Genomic DNA, 20,289 nt, shown 5'->3' on the forward strand with positions numbered 1-20,289 from the left:
GAATTAACTTTAAGAAAAGGAAGCAATCAAAAAACACTACAGTTCTATTTTTAAGACATAAATAAAGAACCCTGAATTTGGATAGAACCCAAAGAGCTATGTATGTTCAATATATCTTAGACAATATATTTGTATGTTCAAATATATGTTGTACAATATATGCATATTCAATATATCTTAGAGAATATATTTGAAAAGCCAAGCTTGTTTCTTTGATTTTGGAGTCTCTTTTTAGATTCTTAGGATAGTCAGTCTTTTAACTGCATGAAAATTTTAAAGTACATGAAGGAGACCTTGATCTATCTAAATTCCAAGGTTAGAAGAAACTAATGGTTACTTCAGTGATAATGAGTAGTTTTTAAATAGTCTAACAAACTAAAATTCTGCATGTTGACTTAATTCAGGATTTAGGGATAGAAAGGTTTCTAAATGACTGTCCTCTATTTGAAATGACTATTTTATTCCTCTTAGGACTCTTTCTAGAGAAATACTATGAGTTTCTTTTATTTGAGATCTTTCCACTACAATTTCCATATCTTTATATTTGGGCAATATAAATTCAAATGAGCAATTTTCCTAAATTACTCGTCAATATGTTTGTATTATTCTTAAAAGGTCTTTATTTTTTAATTATTTTGTTTTAACATCACTTGATGGTAGTAAAGTGTCAGAAGTAAATCAACCTAGAATTTAGTACTGTCTGAAAATGAGAATACAATAAAACCCAGATAATAATATCTTGGCTTAAGTATTTGAAGGACATTTTTGCAGATTGCATTGTGATTTTTAGTTTTTATGAAACAAACAAAAACTTGATAAATAAAAAAGGACTTCCAGCTAGAACAATAGATCATTTCCTTTTTTTTTTAAAGGTCTGTATTTTATCTTTGCTGATTGACAGTATCTTTGCAGCTATTTAAAAAAAATATTTTAACCAAATCAATCTTATTTCCAAAATTGTAATAATGCATTTTAATGGATGAAAAATGTACCAATTCCATAATAGGCATCTCACCATCTTCATGACACAGGCTTTGGAAAAAAAAAAAAATATATATATATATATATATATGGAAATAAGTGATGACTCTTTTTTTCACACCCCCAGCTTCTGCATTTGAACTTATAACTGTACAGCAGAACAGATTATTTAATGACAGCTGAGTAACTAAGTTCCCCTTTGTCTGCCTGGCCCCTGACTTACTTGGATTGGAATTTTACCAAAAGGGAAAAAAATGCCACTCAGTATTTACCATGAGATATAGGTAATAGGTCTTTGTCAGACCATAGCAATACAAATCTTTTTTTTTTTTTTTTCCTGGCAACAAACTACACACTGGGATCTGACGTCTTCTTGAATATTTAAACTCTCTCACAGTCTTTAGTGGAAGTTTTTTCAGTGTGAGGATTTAACTACAGATGCTACTTGACCTAATGAGCACTGTATGACTAAATACTGGAATAATCACTTGAAATTTCATTCTCAGCTTTTCAAAGGTAAGTCATAGGTTACTATATATAAATCATTTAAGAAAGGGACTTCCCATCTTCCAGCAGAAAGTGGGACATAAAGCGTCCCTGTAAGTGCTACAAATTTAACTTATTTCTTTCTTCTCAATCTCTAAGTTTGAAAGACACATTGCACATTTTTTGCAATGTCCAATATTTACTCCTACTTTTCTGAAGAAAAGGAGCTATTTTGCAATGCACTACAAATCTTTTCATAGCATATATTAAGGAATTTAACACTTTGGGGGGGGGAATCAGAAGGCAATCACATTTCACATTTTTTTTAATGATTTAACATTCTTTATCCATGTATGTAAATAGCAAACCAAATATTTGATCTTAATGTCAGATACTAATATCATTTTCTAAATAATGCAATTTGATGAATACATTCTGCAAGATATGCAGTAGAAATGTTTTAATAAAAATATTTTAACTTCAGTCAGAGGAATGGGATTCCAGCTGACTTTGTAAATTCTTATGTCACATGGGTAAATCAGTTTAGTTTTCTAGGTCTCAGTTTCCTCCTCTGTAAATTGAGATTTGACTAAATAACCATCCATCAGTGTTAATCTATGATCCTCTATGTTATAGTTTAATGTATTACTTGATTTAAATCTTCATCAACATTTATCTATTATGCAGAAAAAGCAGTCTATATGCTATTGCTTAATTTTATATATTACTTGTTTACTAATATTGATTACAATATATCACTCTATAGCATGTGATTATTTAATGCTTGACATCAGCAATAGATTATTAATCTATTTGAATTGCATAACTCTAGGAGGAATGGACCCTGATGAGATAACTAATGTGATGTGTGCTTGAGTATGTTTTTTCCATAGTTAAGCATTAATAAGTGACCAGAAGCAGTACTTATTTTTAATACTAGTAGCAGTTATAAGAATTTGTGTAAATTTAACGTTTTGTATAACTATATTCACCAAGCTAAATGAAATAAATAAATTATATGTTTCTCTTGGAGTTTATATTTTCCTTCTGTAAGTCTTTAAAAAAGGATATTAAGTTTGAACAAAGGTAATGCCTCATCAAAAGAATAATTTAGGAAACAGTAATAAGTATTGCCATCCCAGTATTGCCTTCACACTACAGTTATCATGAAGTAGATTCTAGAATAGCTAGTTTCAGATACCTTGATAGATACATAAATTCATCTTGATTAGTCATTCATTCTATGTGATTTTGGTACACTATTACATAAATGGAACTCAAATTTTAACCTAATAGAGTAACTATATAAATTCTGATTTAATTTTTTAAAAACACACATTTCAACTTCCAAATTAAAGATTGAAAATAGTGGCTATGTATGCTACATAATGGAGAGTGAAAGTGATCATGGAAAATTCATGTGCCCTTACTTAGCTTGCTAGATCACTTATTTATGATACTGTTACTCCTCCCTGCCTCCTCTCCTCACTCCTCCACCAATTACATTTAATAACAAGTAGCAAGTGAGGTAGTTATTGCTTAGCCACAGTTGTATTTGGACAAAATGTACAATCATTACTGATATTTTTCAAGAAAGTTGAGGTTAATAATTATATTTGTGTGTGTATTATTTTCTTAATTTTATTTCAAACTTTGTTTTAAATTCTTGCCCTAGAATCTCGTAATAATACTCCTTTGTATTCTGTTCAAATTTTTGAAACATTTCCCCTTTTTCCTGCCATACTATATAGGATGTTAATATGAATATTCTGACAGAGCACCTATATATTAAAGGTATTGATTGTTTTATTGAATTTTACTTTGTTTTCCACAAATACTTTACAATACAAGAGCATATAGATGTGTAGATTCAGTTATTTTTCTTCTTTTATGAGGTTGAAATACTCATAATGATATGTTAGCTGTATTCAGCAATAAGTCCTGCTATCTTTCTGGATAGGATTGTGGAGCTCTTTTCTGGCCTAAGACCCCAAACCTGAAGACTACGTATAACATCAATTAGATTAGAGTCTATCTCCAATGAAGATCCAACTGAGCTTTGGTAAGGATATTCCATTTTAACCAAAGTTGGAAAGTTGCCATTCCCTATGGTATAAAAGTGGCCTGAACTTCATGTTTAGAGTCAGGTTACTTGGCTTTGGATAACTTTTTTTTCTTAAACTAAGTGTTAAGAACCCTTTTTTAATGAAGTTATTTTTGCTTAAAGCTAATATTAGAATGCAGGTCTGATTCCTAACTTGGACTTTTCCCATCATATTTTTGTTGCCTTTCAGAAGTAAAATACACATATATGGCCTATATAAACAGGTACATAGTGAGATTTGCTACAAAGGAACAGAAGAAGAGAAACTGATACAAAACATTTTAATAAATTATTTTCAATATACTGAATCCCAATCCCAGTTTGAATAACCTCAACCTAGCTATTTTTTTTTCAAGATAACCAGTTATTTGATTTAAGTATAACTTTTCAAATGAATTGCATATGTCAAGATGGTCATGACTTTTTTTTATAACAGACAAGGTTGGGGAGAAATCTGAAAGACCAAATAAATGTATAGATCAGAGGATATTATATTTTATTGTTCTTTTTGCAGGGAACAAAAAAAAAAAAAATGAGTGTAGGTAAATGAAGATCTGAGTCCCATGTCTACTCTTTAGTCAGAAAGCATCCAGAATTTGTCATTCATTTGTTGTAAGAGTCTTTTGGAAGACTGGAACTGATTTTGTTGTCCAGTCTTAGTATTTTATATCCCAGGAAATCTTTCTTTTGGGTCATCCCTCTTCTGGGTGGGGTTTCCCAAGTCATAGCATCTAGCCACATATGAGAATAATTATAGGTTCTCTAGAAAACTAGGTTCTGTGATATCCTGGCACATAGGAGGAGTTTCTTAGAGTACAGCCTACAACAGGATTTGTCAGTAAGTCAGCTTCTCACTTTCTACCATATTGTCAACTTAGTAATCAAAAAGTCTATCCTTAAAAAAATCTATGGATTAAAAAACCAGAAGAGTTTATCAGTTGCTGTTATTTGTGTATGTGGTGGTTTCCCAAGAAATGCCTGAGGGATCAGAAAGGGGTTTTCTTTGTTTTTAAGTGGAAAAAATAGAAGAATATAAAATCATAAAGTGTTGAAGATTGAGGAAAAAAGTCATCTGATCTACCTTTGGGATCATTGAAGGTATGTAATCAGGGAGAAGTTTTAATAATGCAGATTATTTTTCTCCTCTTGTTTTCTACATCTTAGCTATTCTATCTTTCTCATTTTCTGTTCATCTAATTCTATCCTCCTCTAAAATTAAAAACTTTAAAGCCTGTTTAAAAATATGTGTTTTATTCTGGATATCACTGTCACTCAATTTATTTTTTTTCAAAATGGAAATAGTTAAGAATGAAAACTGTATCTTAATTCAATACTTTTGAGAGTGAGAGGAATTCAGTTGTCTATCTCTTATATCATGAGTCCAAAGAATGTTAAGTTTACAAGCATTCATCTTGCATTTCAAGAATAACAGCATATGAAATGGCAAATTAGAAGGTTCTCTGACAGTTGGAACAGGGAGAATTGCCAACTAGCATGTGGTATGGCAAGATGACTTTTTTCTGTACTCAGCCCCAAGACTGACATAATTTGTACTTATGAACTCTCCTTTGCCTCAGGTCTTCCACAGTAAAAAAAAAAATAAATAAATAAATAATGAAGATGATGATGGTCAAATTTGCTGAGATAGACACGTTATAGAAATATAAAGCATAATCATTATAGTTCTCTTTGGGGCATCAAAACATGTAAAATAATAAAGCAATATTCATTTTTATAAAATAAAGATAGAGGGATAGATGGGATGGATGGATAAATGTTTCTTTAAGGTCAGAAAAATATTGTTTCATAGCTGAAAAACAAAAAAACTTCTTTGAAAATTATGATATAATTAATGGAATTATATTCAGCTAATTAATGTCTTCATATCATATGACTCCTAACAATATAATAGTATTAGACTAATATTTCAGAAGATTTACACATCTTAATCATTAGAGGATATATTTAAGTAAAGAAGACAGAAATGTTGAGGATGTGGCTGGGTAAGGAAATTGAGGGTATGCTGGTAAAGTTGATTGCCTTGAAATAGGGAATTACGACACTTCTGTAGGATAACCTTGGTATAATTTATCTTGTTTAAGTTAGTTTATACAAAGTTAATATGCATCAGCCTTGTAGTTGGGACATTGTGAGTCATAGGAAGAATCATAATGAGAGTGCAGCTTAAGATATATGGGTATGTATGTGTGTGTGTGTGTGTGTGTGTGTGTGTGTGTGTGTGTATACACAAATACATAATGTATATAATCATTGTATATATACATATACATAACGCATACATATATATATATATATATATGCAAAAATGCACATACACACAGAGCCACCAGTAGCTAACATGGCTTCCAGCATTTCTTTGATAGATTCTTATTGTTTTGCTATACACACACATATATACACAAATACATAATGTATATATTCATTGTATATATACATATACATACCATATATACATATATATGTGCAAAAATGCACATACACACAGAGCCACCAGTAGCTAGCATGGCTTCCAGCATTTCTTTGGTAGATTCTTATTGTTTTGCTAGACTACTTGTTATTTTGTCCATTAACTGACATGTGGAGCCCAAAGAGGCATTTTCTTCTAAATTTTTAGTGTTTGATATTTCCCTTCCACCTTATGCAATCATTCCAACCATTGAGTTAAGGGAAAAAGCAAAATCATAGTATAATCTTTTTTCTTCGCCTTTACAACTCTACTGTTTTCTTTTCCAACCACTTGTAAAAATGTTCTTATAAAGGATAGTAACAGCAGCTGCAGTAATAGCAGTAGTAGTAATTGTTGTGGTTGTTTTTGGAGATGTTCTGAAACAGTGGAAAGAGCCCTGGCTCTCTAGTCAGAAGATTTTGCTTTAAGTTACAATTTTAAGGCTATTTGTGGATCCTTGGACAAGTAATAATAATAGCTAGTAATTATGTAGAGCTTCCCAAGTGACAAGCACTATTCTAAAAGCTTTAGAAATGCTATCACATTTTTTTTTATTTTCACAATAATCCTTGAAAGCAGGTGTTCTTATAATTCCCATTTTACAGTTGAGGAAACGGAAGCATATAGAAGTTAAGTGACTTGTCCAAGATCACACAGCTAGTACATGTCTGAGCTGGATCACAATTCATTCTTCCTGACTTCAGACCCAGCATTTTATCCATTGCAACATCTATTTGTCTCTGCAAGTCCAATCATATTCATGGAACTTAGTTTTCCTGATTTGCAGGAGTGAATCAGACTCTGGAGTTTCTTCTAACTCTAGACCTAAACATTTCCCAACAACAGAACATCTCTTTGTCATACATCTTGATCTCTAATGTTAAGCTAAATGACAAGGAAAAATCAATGAAAAAAATTCCATTTAGTGGTGGATTCTAGTATCTTCTGTTAATAATATCATTCTTCATTTCTCTTCACCTACACTCACTAATCCTATCTTTATTAAAAGGAAATAAAGAAATTACCAAAGTCAGACTAAGATGAGGATTATAAAATAATACTATTATTTAATATAAGAATATTTAAAGAATACTATTCATTTCAAGAGCAATTGTAACTAACATTGGCTCAGCAAATTAACTTTCCTAGAAAATGTATTGCCTCCCTTTACTTAAAGAATAATTAAATACTGAGGAGCTTCCAGATCCTCTCTAAAGAGTGCAGAATTAAAAAAAAAAAAAAAGTGGGAAATTTACAGAGGATGATTTCCAGAGTTTATAGCAAATACCCAAAATAACTGGAATCATTTTCTTTGGGAATTTTTAGAGCAATCTTCCCAGGGGAGGCATTATGTCCATAGATAGGATGTCAGTGAGATTCTTCTTGAGTATATTAGAGAATTGCCAGACGTTGGAAATAGAGATTAAAGATATAACTGTATTGACTCTTCAAGATCATATCAAAAGGCACTCATCTAAATATAATTGAGATAGGAATATTATAAGTGAATTTTTAAACTTTTTTTCTCTTCAAAAGGTAAATGAGATTTTTTTTAAATGATAGACTATTTTCCATAGTCTAGAGTAAAGAGAATTTAATTATGATTTGGGATAGGAAATGAATGTGTGTGAAAGTCTTTAATTTTAAAGACTCCATAGAGAGGGCAGCTCATTGGTCTAGTAGACAGAACACCAGCCCTGAAGTCAGGAAAACCTGAGTTCAAATCTGACCTCAAACACTTAACACTTCCTGGTTGTGTGACCCTGGCCAAGTTACTTAATTCCAATTGCCTCAGGAAAAAAAAAAAAGCCTTCATAAAAAAGTGGAAAGGTGGAGTTCTTGAATATTGATCTTTGTACATAGAGATTTTAAAGATTAATGTTCTTTTGAAAAAAACCAAAAAACAAACTAGTTAATATTGTGACTCTCCCCACATATTTCTACATAATAAAAGAATCTATATTATTTTGTGATTAATTTTTAGTTAGAAATGGAATGGAAAATAGGACTACAGAAGAAACTATATTTGTTTCTTTGGTCTGTGCTTCATTTTCATAGATAAAGTGTCATAACATTTTAGACATGGCTTTTAGAGGTCATATCACTAGGCTAAGTGTCAGGCTACCTAAGATCAAGTTCTAAAAATCTACACATCAGACCCTGCCTCATGTCCTGATTGGATAAATTTACAAAGCAAGCAAGCAAACAAACAATCAAACAAACAAACAAACAAAAAAAAAAAACAGCAAAACTCTTCTCCCTGTTCTGGTATTTAAAACCCTCTGTAGTATTGTCCCACCTACCTTTTTAATCTTATTTTATACACTACATTTAAATCCCTCTAGCTACTTCCAACTTCCATGTTTTTGTACAAGTTTATGTTTGAAATGCTTTCCTCACCCATGCTTTGAAGAATCCTAAGTAATATTGCTTCCAAGGAGAACAATAATGCTGAAAGTGGATTTGACCTTCTTAACAATACTTTTGTTAATTAAAAATCAGGAGCTAATCTCTCTTTTAAGTTTTATTAATGTGTTTTTACATTAAAAACATTTACACATTCTTACCTTATAAAAAGCCACTTATAACAAAGTAAAACAGTAAAATTAATAACTGTTGTTTTGTCATGTCTAATGCTTTATGACTCTGAGGTTTTCTTGGCAAAAATACTGGAGGTTTATGTCATTTCCTTCTCGAGCTCACTTTATAGATGAGTAAACTGAGGCAAACAGAGTTAAATACCTTGCCCAGGGTCACATAGCTAGTAAGTGCCTGAAACCAGATTAAAACTCAGTAAGCCTCCCTGTCTCCAGCTGTAATACACTATCCATGGCACCATCTAGCTGCCCCTAAGAGTATTAACATGCAGCATAGCACCTCCTATCTCTCTGTTAGAAAAAAAAAATCTAAATTCTCTCTTTTCCACCCAAAACTCATTTAAAAAAAGTAATTTCTTGTAGTCAATATAGATAGTGAAAGAACATAAATTCCCTAAAAGGTTATATTCAAAATATATACATTTTATTCCGCAACCTTCCTATAATGAATAGCATTTTTCATCACAGGTCCTCTTAAATCATGAAAGGCAGTTTTATTGGTCATAGTTCTTAAAGCTTTCAAAGTTGTTTTTTTTTTTTTTTTACAGTTTTATGGTATTATTTTTGTAGTGTTGTTATTGTAGAAATTGGTCTCCTGTTTCTTCATATTTTATTGTTCACAGGTTTACAAAACTGCTCAAAATTGATTCTTTTTACAATATTGTCATTGTCAAAATGATACATATTGGAGATACCTTTGGGAAACAAGTAGATTGATGCAGTCTTGAAACAAGTGAATGGTAAAACCATTCTGAAAAGCAATTTTGGATTATGCACAGTTTACCAAATAATACCTAATGAGGCCATTTGATCTAGGTATATCACTGCTAAGGCCATACCTAAAAGAAATCAAAAAAAGAGATAAAGGTCTCTTCTGTACAAATATATACATGCATATATTTATACATATATGTGTGTATATAGATGTACATTGTGTAATATATAGAGATTTACACTGTTATATATAGACAGAGAGAGAGAGAGAGAAAGAGAGAGAGAGAGCGCGCACTAGGTAGCTCTGAGATAGAGTGCCATGCGTGGCGTTAGAAAGAATTATCTTCTTGAGTTCAAACTGGTTTCAGACATTACTATCTAGGTGACCCAGGATAAGGCACTTAACTCAGTTTGCCTCAGTTTCCTCATCTGTAAAATGAGCTAGAAAAGGAAATATCAACTTACTCCAATATCTTTGCCCAAAAGTCCCAAAATGGTCATGAAGTCAGTCATGAGTGAAAAATAACAAAACAACAGTATATACGTGTATAACATGGATATCTATAATACGCAAATGAATATATATCATATATGTGTGTGGCTGTACATGCATACATGTAATGAGGTTTTTTTTTTGGCCTTTTATTTTCCTCTGGTATTGTTTTTCTCTCCCATCCAGTCCTATACTATAATACTCTGTGAGCATTTTCAGCATAGGGGCTGGTTTGCCACTATTTGTTTCATAAATCTATTAAATGCAATTGTCATTCTCAACCCTGATACAATAAATACCATCACAACCAGAATTTCTTGTGAAAATGTCTCAAAATTTCAATCTGTAATTTTTTTTTACTATATGTTTTACAATTCCAAAGTCCTTTATCTGTATTAACTCATATGCTTTTAACAAAATTCTGCAGTGTTTATCTCAATGTTCCTAACATGTATATATGTATTGTGTGTATATGTGCACATGTGTACATATAAAGATGAGTCAATGTACAAGATGAGCCAAAACACTTAGTACTTTGTACCTAACTAATGAGAGACCTAGAACTTGAATTTAGCTCTTTTATTTTGCTTCCCAGTGTACTTTAAGCTATACTATGCAGATCCATTATAATGCTGTTTTATCAATTTTTGTCAAATTTGTCAAATACAAAAAAATTCATTAAAATGAATAAAAAATTACTTCAATCATTAATTAATCCCACTTAGCACATGATTCTGCCCATAGCACTGATTCTAGTTGCTTACTAATGTCTTCCAGAGCTTTGATCATCTTATAAAAGACTAGTTTTGTTCATAATAGACATTAGTTCAAAAGGTGAAACATGCTGTTCATAAACTACAAAAAAACTTATAAATGTTGCTTTGTCATAAAAAGAAATTTTAATTTGTAGCTGTAAATGATAAGGAAAACAAAATCAAAGGCTATTTTCATTAAAAATAAAAACTGAAAGCAATAGTAGTTGATTCAGCTTAAGCTTAGTCAATTTTTTTTCTATTTTATATACCATCACAAAGAAAAATATTGCATTTGATTGCTTGTGATATTGGAACTGACTAAATTATGGAGCTTTTATTGACTTTGATATTCAATTCTCTGCAGTTAGATTTAATACATAACAGTAATTGTCATAATAACTAATATTAGAATTAATTCTTTGGCAAGTATCAACATGGTATCACTGAAATCAAAGGTCACTGAACTCAGAGTCACTGTGATTTGAGTGACTGTTAAGGTGAGACCTGGACAATTTACTTAGCTTTATACAATCTTAATTTTCTCCTCTGTAAAATGGGGATAACGAAACCTACTTTATAAAATTCCCATACAAAAAGTGATCTGTACATTGCAAGACATATAAATGTTTACTGTATTATTATCATCATCATTATAACTAATTATTTATTTTTGAGCATTTTGTTTTCAATCCTATCTCAGTTTATTGTGTAATTTTTGTTTTTGTAGATTTCAAATGATTGGAAGAATTACCTATTTTTCTGAAATAAATCATCTCAAAATCTCTGTATAGCCTCTCTCCTGCTGCTTTTCCTGAAGAAGGTATGAGGAAGCAGATAATTGAACTATTATTTTAGTAATATTTTGATTTACAGAGATATCAAAACAAAAACCTATTGAACTTGCAAAAAAAAAAAATATCAGTAGAATAGAGATTGAGTAGAGAAACCAGGGAGTTCACAAAGCTATTACAGAGGAGGGGGTAATGAGATGGATGTGAGATTGATAACATTATGTATGAGTATTATCTGTCTTGCTAAATACCCTAGGAAAAAAGAACAGAACAGTTTATAGGATATACCTGAGCCAATTATATGCTAATTTATGTTTGTAAAAGGAAAAGGGTGGGAAACCCTAAAATCTATATTAGAAGCATAAATGAATAGAACCAAGCTTGCGTTTATTTACAACTAGCACAATTATCTTCCCATCAGTATTCATTGCTTGTTTTTTGTACTTTGATCTTTTTGAACTGATATTTAGCTTCTGCTTTATGATGTTTCTAGTAATAGGATCAAGTCCCTTGGACATTCAGCGTGAGAGACCTGAAGAGTAAAAAAGAACCTGGTGCCAAACCCTAAGTGGCTCCTTAAACAGGAAAAATGGGCTGTGATCGGAACTGTGGGCTCATCACAGGTGCTGTCATAGGTGGAGTGCTGGCTGTACTGGGAGGCATATTAATGCCTGTTGGAGATATGATTATTCAGAACACAATTAAAAAGGTACATATCATTCTGGAAGAAATTCTCCATGATTTACTTTCCTTTGCTTATTTTCCATTTTATTTTTTTCCTATTAAGAAGGCAACATAATGGCTTCTAAATATTTGCAGTATGACAGGATACTGTGCCAGAAAGGAACACTGAAGACCATATGGAAGAGGGAAAAAAAGTTGTTGTTGTTGTTGTTTTCCTCAGTTAATTTAATATTGCATTGATATATGTAAATATGTCTTATTTTCATAATTTGCTCTAACTCATTTCATATATCTTAGTATGATAGGAATATAATTGTGATTTCAAGTTAATTATATAATGTTTCTAAATTGTTTATATTGATTTGACTTGAATTATATGGAAAAGGGTCCTTAGTATATGTTTCAATTGCAACAAATACAAAATCTGGAAAAGGCTGCCTATATGTTTCTATCTCAGTAGCAAGACAATATGTGTGTATATGTGTGTGTGTGAGTGTGTGTTATATCCATTTCTATAATAAGGGTTTAGTAACGTGAAGGAATTATCCTGGTATGTTACAGGACTAAACCTGATGAGCAAATTTAATTTTTAATTAGGATGATGAGATATATTGTTGTGTGCTCTAGATCTTTATCTAGTTCAGACCTTCCATTTTATAAATTTGGAAATTAAGTTTTTTTACAGAGGGTACTCTTAATATATTTGTTGTTGTGGACCCCTTTGAACAAAATGATAAAGCCAATGGACTTCTTAGAATAATTTTTCAATATATAAAATATATCAGATTCCAAAGGATATAATTATGTAAAAATAGTTAACTTAGATATGTTTAAAGGCATAATTTTATATGCATGTGCATATTTATAGCTATACACTTAAATATATATGTATGCATATTGAGCATATAAATCAAGTTAATAGATTCTAGAGAATCACACAGGTTTGTTCAAAGTAATATAGATTAAAAATAGGACAGCTAGGTTTGGAAACCTAGGCTTGGAATCAAGTGCTATGCACATTGACTAAAACTATTTCCTATTGCTTATTATTGAATGGTAAAACAGCTAAATTAAGCCAATTTCTTCAACATTTAAAAATGTAAATGATCATGTCAAGTTGAAATCTTCTTCCTCAAAAATAGTTCATGGTCCTTGAAGTTTTCAATTGTTGACACAAACAAAATAGCACTACCAGATAGTCAAGGCTGTTGGTAACTCTCTCTAGACTTCTTTAGTTTAGCAAGGTGGTGCTGAGAGGACAAACACAGTCCTTTGCTTGAGCTTGGTAAAAGCCACTATATTTCTTAGAGCTTATACTTTGGAACTAAAGCCTTTGAGTCACAGTTACTTCAAAACAATGGAGAAACATCTAAATAGGAATTTCAAGGAGTACATTGGTTACATAGTTCAAAAGGACAATTCAGAATATTGCTTTAAAATTGATGAGAGTGACTTATGGGCCTCTTTGATGTATTTCAGAATTATTGTTTATACGTATTGTATTTTGAGCACTTATTGTATGCATAGCACAGTTATGAACTCGTGGTGAGGTATCCAAAGTTATAAAAGAAATCAATCTGTTTTCTAGAAACTTAACAAATATGTTAGGCATTTAATTAGGTTACACACTTGAAATAAGTTATTCATTCTGAAAAGGCCCATTTTGGAGTTTTAAGTGTTAAGAAATGTTTCATTCTAGCAAACCTATAACTGCTTCCCTATAACTTAGATAGATCTAGTTCCCTTACAGAAGAGGAAACTGAGGCTCTATGAAGTTTAGTGACCTGGAAGAGGATCACTTCTACCCCTTGTTCTTAATTCTTTACTCTGATTCAAACAGAAATCTAATCCCTCTTCCACGTGTATTTGAAAATAATTGTCAAATTTCTACGTCTTTCCTTTCCCAGACTAAACATCTTCATTTCCTTCTATCTACCACCATATAGTAAGATCCCCATCCTCACAGCTTCCTGGTCACATATCCTTAACTAAAATAATTTTATTGATGTATCACAAGTACATTTTTATATAATAATCCAGGGTGAATTCTCCATGTACTACATTTCCACATTTGATCTATTTCATATTGCTTTTGTAAAAGTACAAATAGACAAAGAGGAAATTTTATTTTTTAGTGCAAATTGCAGTCTTCAATTTCAAATTCAAAGATTGAATGGTGTCCAATACAGGTTCCTTAATTAAGAGTAGCCTAGAGATCTTCATCTGCAAGTCATTCTCTATGTTTCCAAAACAAGTGATCTAACTGCCCTCTAAAGACCTTATAAGGCTATGATCTATACTGACAGAAGGCATTTTCATGTTAAAGGATCATAGAGCTTTAGTAATATTAAAGTAATTAGCATGTATTTTTTTTCCTTCTGTACTTATTAACATGAAAGAAAAAAATTCAAAGTCCCAAAACCTTATTCTAATAATTGGATGTTAGGGGAGAAAAGCTATATTTTCTAACTTTCATTTATACTCAGTGAAAGCAACTGAGGACTAAACAAGGTGTAATAATAGTGAAAAGAGGAAGACAGGAAGCCAAAACTTGGGCTTGATTTCCTTTGAGGACAACATAGGAAAAGTCACTTGGCATCCATTTTTCTTTTGTAAAATGTGGGGACTGGGTTGGATGACCCCTGAGATTCCTTCTTTCATTAGGTTTATGGTCCTAGACTCTAAAATATAAGTTGAATGACTATGTTGTAAACCAGCAGAGGGAACCCAATTAATCATCTCCATTATACTTTTGTCCTTGTCACTTTATTGTAATCATTTTGAGCATAAGAGATTAGTGAGGGATGTTTTGAGAAATTTTAGACCCAGAAGATAAGAATTTACAGAGAACAAAAGAATTCTCTCTGTGCAGACTCTCTGACAACCTGGAAGATCAGCTAATTGCATAATAATTGTTGAACAGGAGATGTCTGCACTTGCTTTATTCAGCAAAAATTGTTAACTCTGTCAACAACTGCCTAAAGAACTTGCTACCAGTTTATGGAAGGATCAGGAGCTCTTTAAGATAATGCAGTAATGTTCCAATAAGAACCAATTGGTTTGTTTGATTATTGGTTGTTATCCTTCATGCTCAAAGAGGATCCAAATGATATTACTAGTTTGGGATCAATTTATCCAACTGTGGCTGATCACTCCAATATAAGTTAGGAAAACTGTACCATTGATTGGGTACAAATAGTTCACTTGAAAATTTGGAGTGAAAATGTTTCTAAATTTGTACATCTCATATTACTTTTTAGAAAATCTGAAAATTGATAATACCCAATTCCCTCAATAAGAAGGCTATATCTTCTAAAACATGTGATATAGAAATTATGACATCTAAATTCTCTCCCTTAAATAATAATATGATGGTGAGATGCAAGACACACTGACTTCACCTGAAAAAAAAAAAAATAGACTTATTAGAGCACTGTAAGATAGAGGACTAGGATACAAGTCGGAAAACCTGGAGCTGAAATTCCACCTTTGACACTGATTGATTGTGTGACCCTGGGCATTTTGTTAATCAGGCAATTCTCTGAATAATTCAATATCAATAGAACACATCTAATCTAAAAGGTATTTATTAAATATCTAAAATATAGAAGACATTATGGCCAGATTGTAGAGATATAGTAAAAAATGAAAAACAATGCCTTCCTTCAAAGGCCATATATTATACAGATACATATACACACATATATACACACACACATACATACATACATGTGTGAGTATTTGATAATTTGTGGTAGGTGAGAGTAATATTGCCTAGGAACACTCAGCAAAAAACTTTCTTTAGGATATGACATAGGAGCTGTACCTTAAATGAAACTAAGAATTCTGGCCCTCTCCCTAGCTAGGATTATTCTTTTGAAATGACCTTCTACTGAATATAGATAGGTAGTATTTCCAGCTATAAATACTATCTGTAGCTATAGCTAAATAATTTGTATACCTCTTACTTACTTATTTAATTACATACTTAATGCTGTCTTCCCTCAAAGAATGTGAATTTCATGAAGGCAGGGTCTTTTTTACTTTATTTTATTTTATTTCTTTGAACTCTCAACACAATAATATTTGTCATACTTATTATATGTAATAATATAAAAATATTAATAATAAACTACTTGTTAAATAAAAATACTTAGTAAATGTTTGTTGACTATGGACAGAGAGGAGTTTTCAAGGGATGGAGAACTAGTAATGGTTACAGTGAAATAGCCTACACAAAGGCAAAAAGGAAGAAAATGGATTCCTGAGCTTAAGGTATAGCAAACAGAAAACTTTGCCTCAGAGATAGAACAAATAAAGAAGTATATATGCTGAGTTGGTGGGGATGAAGGGAGGAGAATTGTAAAGTACTGATGGCTCAATGGTACTGATGGCTCTTGAGCAGTGAAATGAGATAATTTGTAGTTTAGAAATATCATGACAACAGTTCTTTGGTGTTTAGATTGAAAGGGGAGAGGCTATGAACCGGGAGTCCAATTATTACTGTAGTAGTTCAAATGAGTAGTGATGAGACTCCAAATTATAGGGTGGTATCATTATTGTGAGAAGTAATATGGGAGTAAAAGAAATAGGATTGTTAACTGATTGGGACTTAAGGTTAGGATGAGGGAGAAGGAATTGAGAATGGTTGTATCCAAGATTGATTGAGCATTTGTAACAAGTGGGAAGATTTTTTTTTTCTATTGAAATAAAGGGAATGATAGAAGAAATAGATTTAGTAAAGATGAGTTTTGTTTTAGCCTTTTGTTTGAAATGCCTCCAGGACATCTAGCTGGAGATATCTAAAACATAATTTTTGTATTCTTATACAAATCCAGAGGAAGATTAGAACTAGTTATATAGATCTAGTAATTATCTATAGAGATGGCTGAATCCATGCTATACCCAAGATGGAAGAGAAAAAAAAGAAGATCCAAGTCTGAACTTTGACAAATACATACAGTTAGAAACTGAAAATAAAAGGAGGCTCTGGATATCAAGTCCTAGCCATCTTCATTTTATAACTGAGGAAATTGAGACCCAGATAAGTTAAATGACTTACCCGAGATTATCAAAATAACTTTAAAAGATCAGATTTGAGCCAGATTATCTGACCAGAATATGTTTCCCCCCTACATATGTTGCTTCCCATGAATAATGGGTATTTTGGTGGCATAAGAGTGTGCAGAACTCTGATCCTAAATTTAGGAAGAACAGAGTTCAAATATGGCCTCAGATGCTTACCAACTGTCACCCTGGTGCAAGTCACCTAATCCTGTTTGCCTCAGTTGGATCACAAAGCATAAAATATGATGGAAAATAACTGAAAATTGACAATGGCTGAGTAATAAAACTCCCTTCAGTAAAAGGACAAACAGGAGAGAGGAAGGAAAAGGAGGAAGAGACAGAATGATCATCAGTGTTGTAGTCTGCAGGAGATTCCAAGAAGAGTTTCAATTGAGTTTTAAAGTCAGACAGAAGCAAGAATGTAAGAGGTTGAAGTATGGAACATAAGGGGGAAAAGAGCGATAAAAGCAAGACTCTTCCCTTTTCCAAAAGGATTGGGCATGGAGTGAAATGTTGCACTGATTCAAATGTATTTTCTCTTGTTTTTTTTTTTTTCAAATGGATAGGTTAACCATCCATTCTGTGACCTTGAAAGATTGATGTTCTTTATGGTCAATTTACTTTAATAACTTATGAAAATGGCAGTTCTTAGTATTATTAAGATCATGAAATAGAAAAACCATTGGACTAGAATTCAAGAAAGTCTCAACTGTTACTATTTTTTTTTTTTTTTTTTTTTTACTTTTGGAAAGTCACTAAAGACCTGGATCTGAATTTCCTACATATAAAATAAAAAGTGTCGACTAGGTTTATTTTGGTTCCAAAATCTTGGAATTCAATATTTGCCTAAAACTAGAAAATTATCTTCAGATGAAAACTCTAGACCGAGAGTCAATAAAACTTGATTTTAAATTTATTTACCACGGTTCCTTCAACTGTAAAACAGAGATAATATTAGTAATTATCTCCTGTGTATATTATGAGAATCAAATGAAATAATTTTTATAGCTTTTAACATAATGTCTAGTGGTCAGTAAGTGCTGTATAAATGCTAGTTATTGTTATTAAGTGAATGTAGGGTCTCATCTTTAAAATAGGAATTTTACTTGTCTCAGAGGGTGAAAAGTCTCAAGTAAAATAATATTTAAGCCTCAAATAATATATGTGAAACATTCTGCATTCTATAAGAAAAATGTCATTTCACCAATAATAAATTTTCATTAAATGATTTTAATACCGTATTTCTCACTAGAATTACAAATATAAATATCATAATAAATCACCAAAATATTAATAATAACAATTATGGAGATTGCTTTTACTTTGAGAAATAAATTTTTGTACAATATTGATTGAGCAAAACAACAAAAAATAGAACAGGATAGAGAACAATATAATCTATTTACTTGTAAGTTATCCTTACTCAGTAGAGTGAAAGTTTTATTGACATGGATATCCACTCTTTCCCTGAACTCTATAAGGATTTAGAAGCAGCTAAGGATTCAACTGTTTTATGAGCTATCAGAATACTCTAGTTCAGAAGCGGACGCTGACCTAAAAGATTCAAACTGATGAAAAATTCCAGATCTTTCATTATCAAATTCCATTAAAATGTGCTGGATTGTATACAGTAGACTAGATATCTTATTTGAAATGCCTGAGACTGAAGGGGGAGGAGGGGAGAAATCAAACCTCCCTTCTATTCTTTTGTCAAATAGCTATCTTATGTCTGTTTTGAAAATAGGAGATACACATGATTTTATATTTCACCATGTTAGAAAAGGAAAGAGGTGAAAACTGACATTTCTTGTACATAAAATATCAGAATTATCAGGAAGACTTTAGTTCCTGTTTTATCTCATTCATCATTTCCTTAAGTCACCTTTGAACAAGCTCTAATGTAGGAGGAAGAGTATTAGGCTAGAAATCAAAACAGAGTTCCAGAGCTGGCTCTCCCACTTATTAGGCCATATGATCTTGAACAAGTTAAGAAATATCTGTAGTATATAATTTCCTTGTTTGCAAGAGGTTAAGATCCTTTCCAGGTGTGATTGCTCAACTTGAATTTATAAGAAAGGTACATATCAGGTAGTGATTATAATAGTAAGAATGGCAATGTTCGTGAACTCACACAGAGTCAAATAAAAGATGGCCTGTTCTTCACTTCATGGTTGACATCATAGGCAACCAATGCTACCAACTTAAATCCACAAATTATATAATATAATTCTTTAAGTGTAAACTTTTAGAGTAAGCTCATGATTATGCTTAGGTGACAAGGAAGGTGAAAGAAGGGAAATACAATAAAGCCCTGAAGGGGTCCTATTTATTTGAATTTACCCTATTTGAAGTTATAATTATGTAAACTATGGCAATTGATTCCAACCCAGCAGAATTATATAGTGCATATTGAAATATGTATGAGCCCTTCATTAGTTCATTATTCAAACTAATTAAAATCTAGCTGTACATTTAAAAAATAGTACCCTCTAATTTTAGCTTATGATTCTAGTAGAAATATATAAATTTGTAAAAAACAAAAACAAAAAGCAGTTCATAAATTAATATGCAAACAAATTAAAAAGAAGATAATTATTCTTGCTAAAACTTTAAGTAAAAGCTGTAATATTAGGAGAAAGTTCTTTTTTAGTGAGTTTACTTCTGATACCTTTTTTGCCACAGATTGATCTTTCCTTTAAATATATTTGATATAGTTTATGCCAAGATCCCCAGCTTCCCACAATGCTATTCAAATAATCTGACCCTACTTGAAAAAAAACAATATTCTCTAATCAGAACAACAAATACTAAAATATTAGTATAAAATCTTGCCTTCATCAATTACATATTGATGGAAGAACAATATATTTGCCTTGAAGTGAGCATTCATTAGCTGAATGAAATGTACTAGCTATCTAATTCATTTTTTCCCTCACTAAAATTACCACTCATCTTCTTTTTTGGTGAAATTTGAGATTTGTGACTTTTATTCCCATGAGTAAACACTCTTATTTGTATTTGTATATATGACAAGGCATAGAAAGTATTTATCTTCTTAAATGCTACATAAGGGGAAAAAAGTCATTTCTATGAATGATGCTCTTGTGTTTTTGCTTTATCGTAATGAAATTGATTTGTTACTAGTATGAG

General features: G+C 31.5%; 1 protein-coding gene across 8 annotated transcripts in view; it reads left to right on the forward strand.

Annotated features, from left to right (window-relative positions):
* Positions 1-20,289, forward strand: part of CD36 (CD36 molecule) — a 132,693-nt gene that overhangs the window by 72,755 nt on the left and 39,649 nt on the right. For 3 of the 8 annotated variants that reach the window (XM_052000707.1, XM_052000706.1, XM_052000709.1), the window contains 2 exons: positions 11,325-11,417; positions 11,882-12,097. In XM_052000707.1, the coding sequence (XP_051856667.1) occupies positions 11,978-12,097 (120 nt within the window). In that variant the 5' untranslated portion in view covers positions 11,325-11,417; positions 11,882-11,977. Of the gene's footprint in view, positions 1-1,389; positions 1,498-3,427; positions 3,530-4,373; positions 4,670-11,324; positions 11,418-11,881; positions 12,098-20,289 lie in introns of those variants that run through there. The other 5 variants (XM_052000702.1, XM_052000710.1, XM_052000703.1 and 2 more) reach the window with 5 other exon arrangements.

The sequence above is a fragment of the Antechinus flavipes genome, chromosome 5, assembly GCF_016432865.1.
Source record: "Antechinus flavipes isolate AdamAnt ecotype Samford, QLD, Australia chromosome 5, AdamAnt_v2, whole genome shotgun sequence".
NCBI classification, from domain to species: Eukaryota; Metazoa; Chordata; class Mammalia; order Dasyuromorphia; family Dasyuridae; genus Antechinus; species Antechinus flavipes.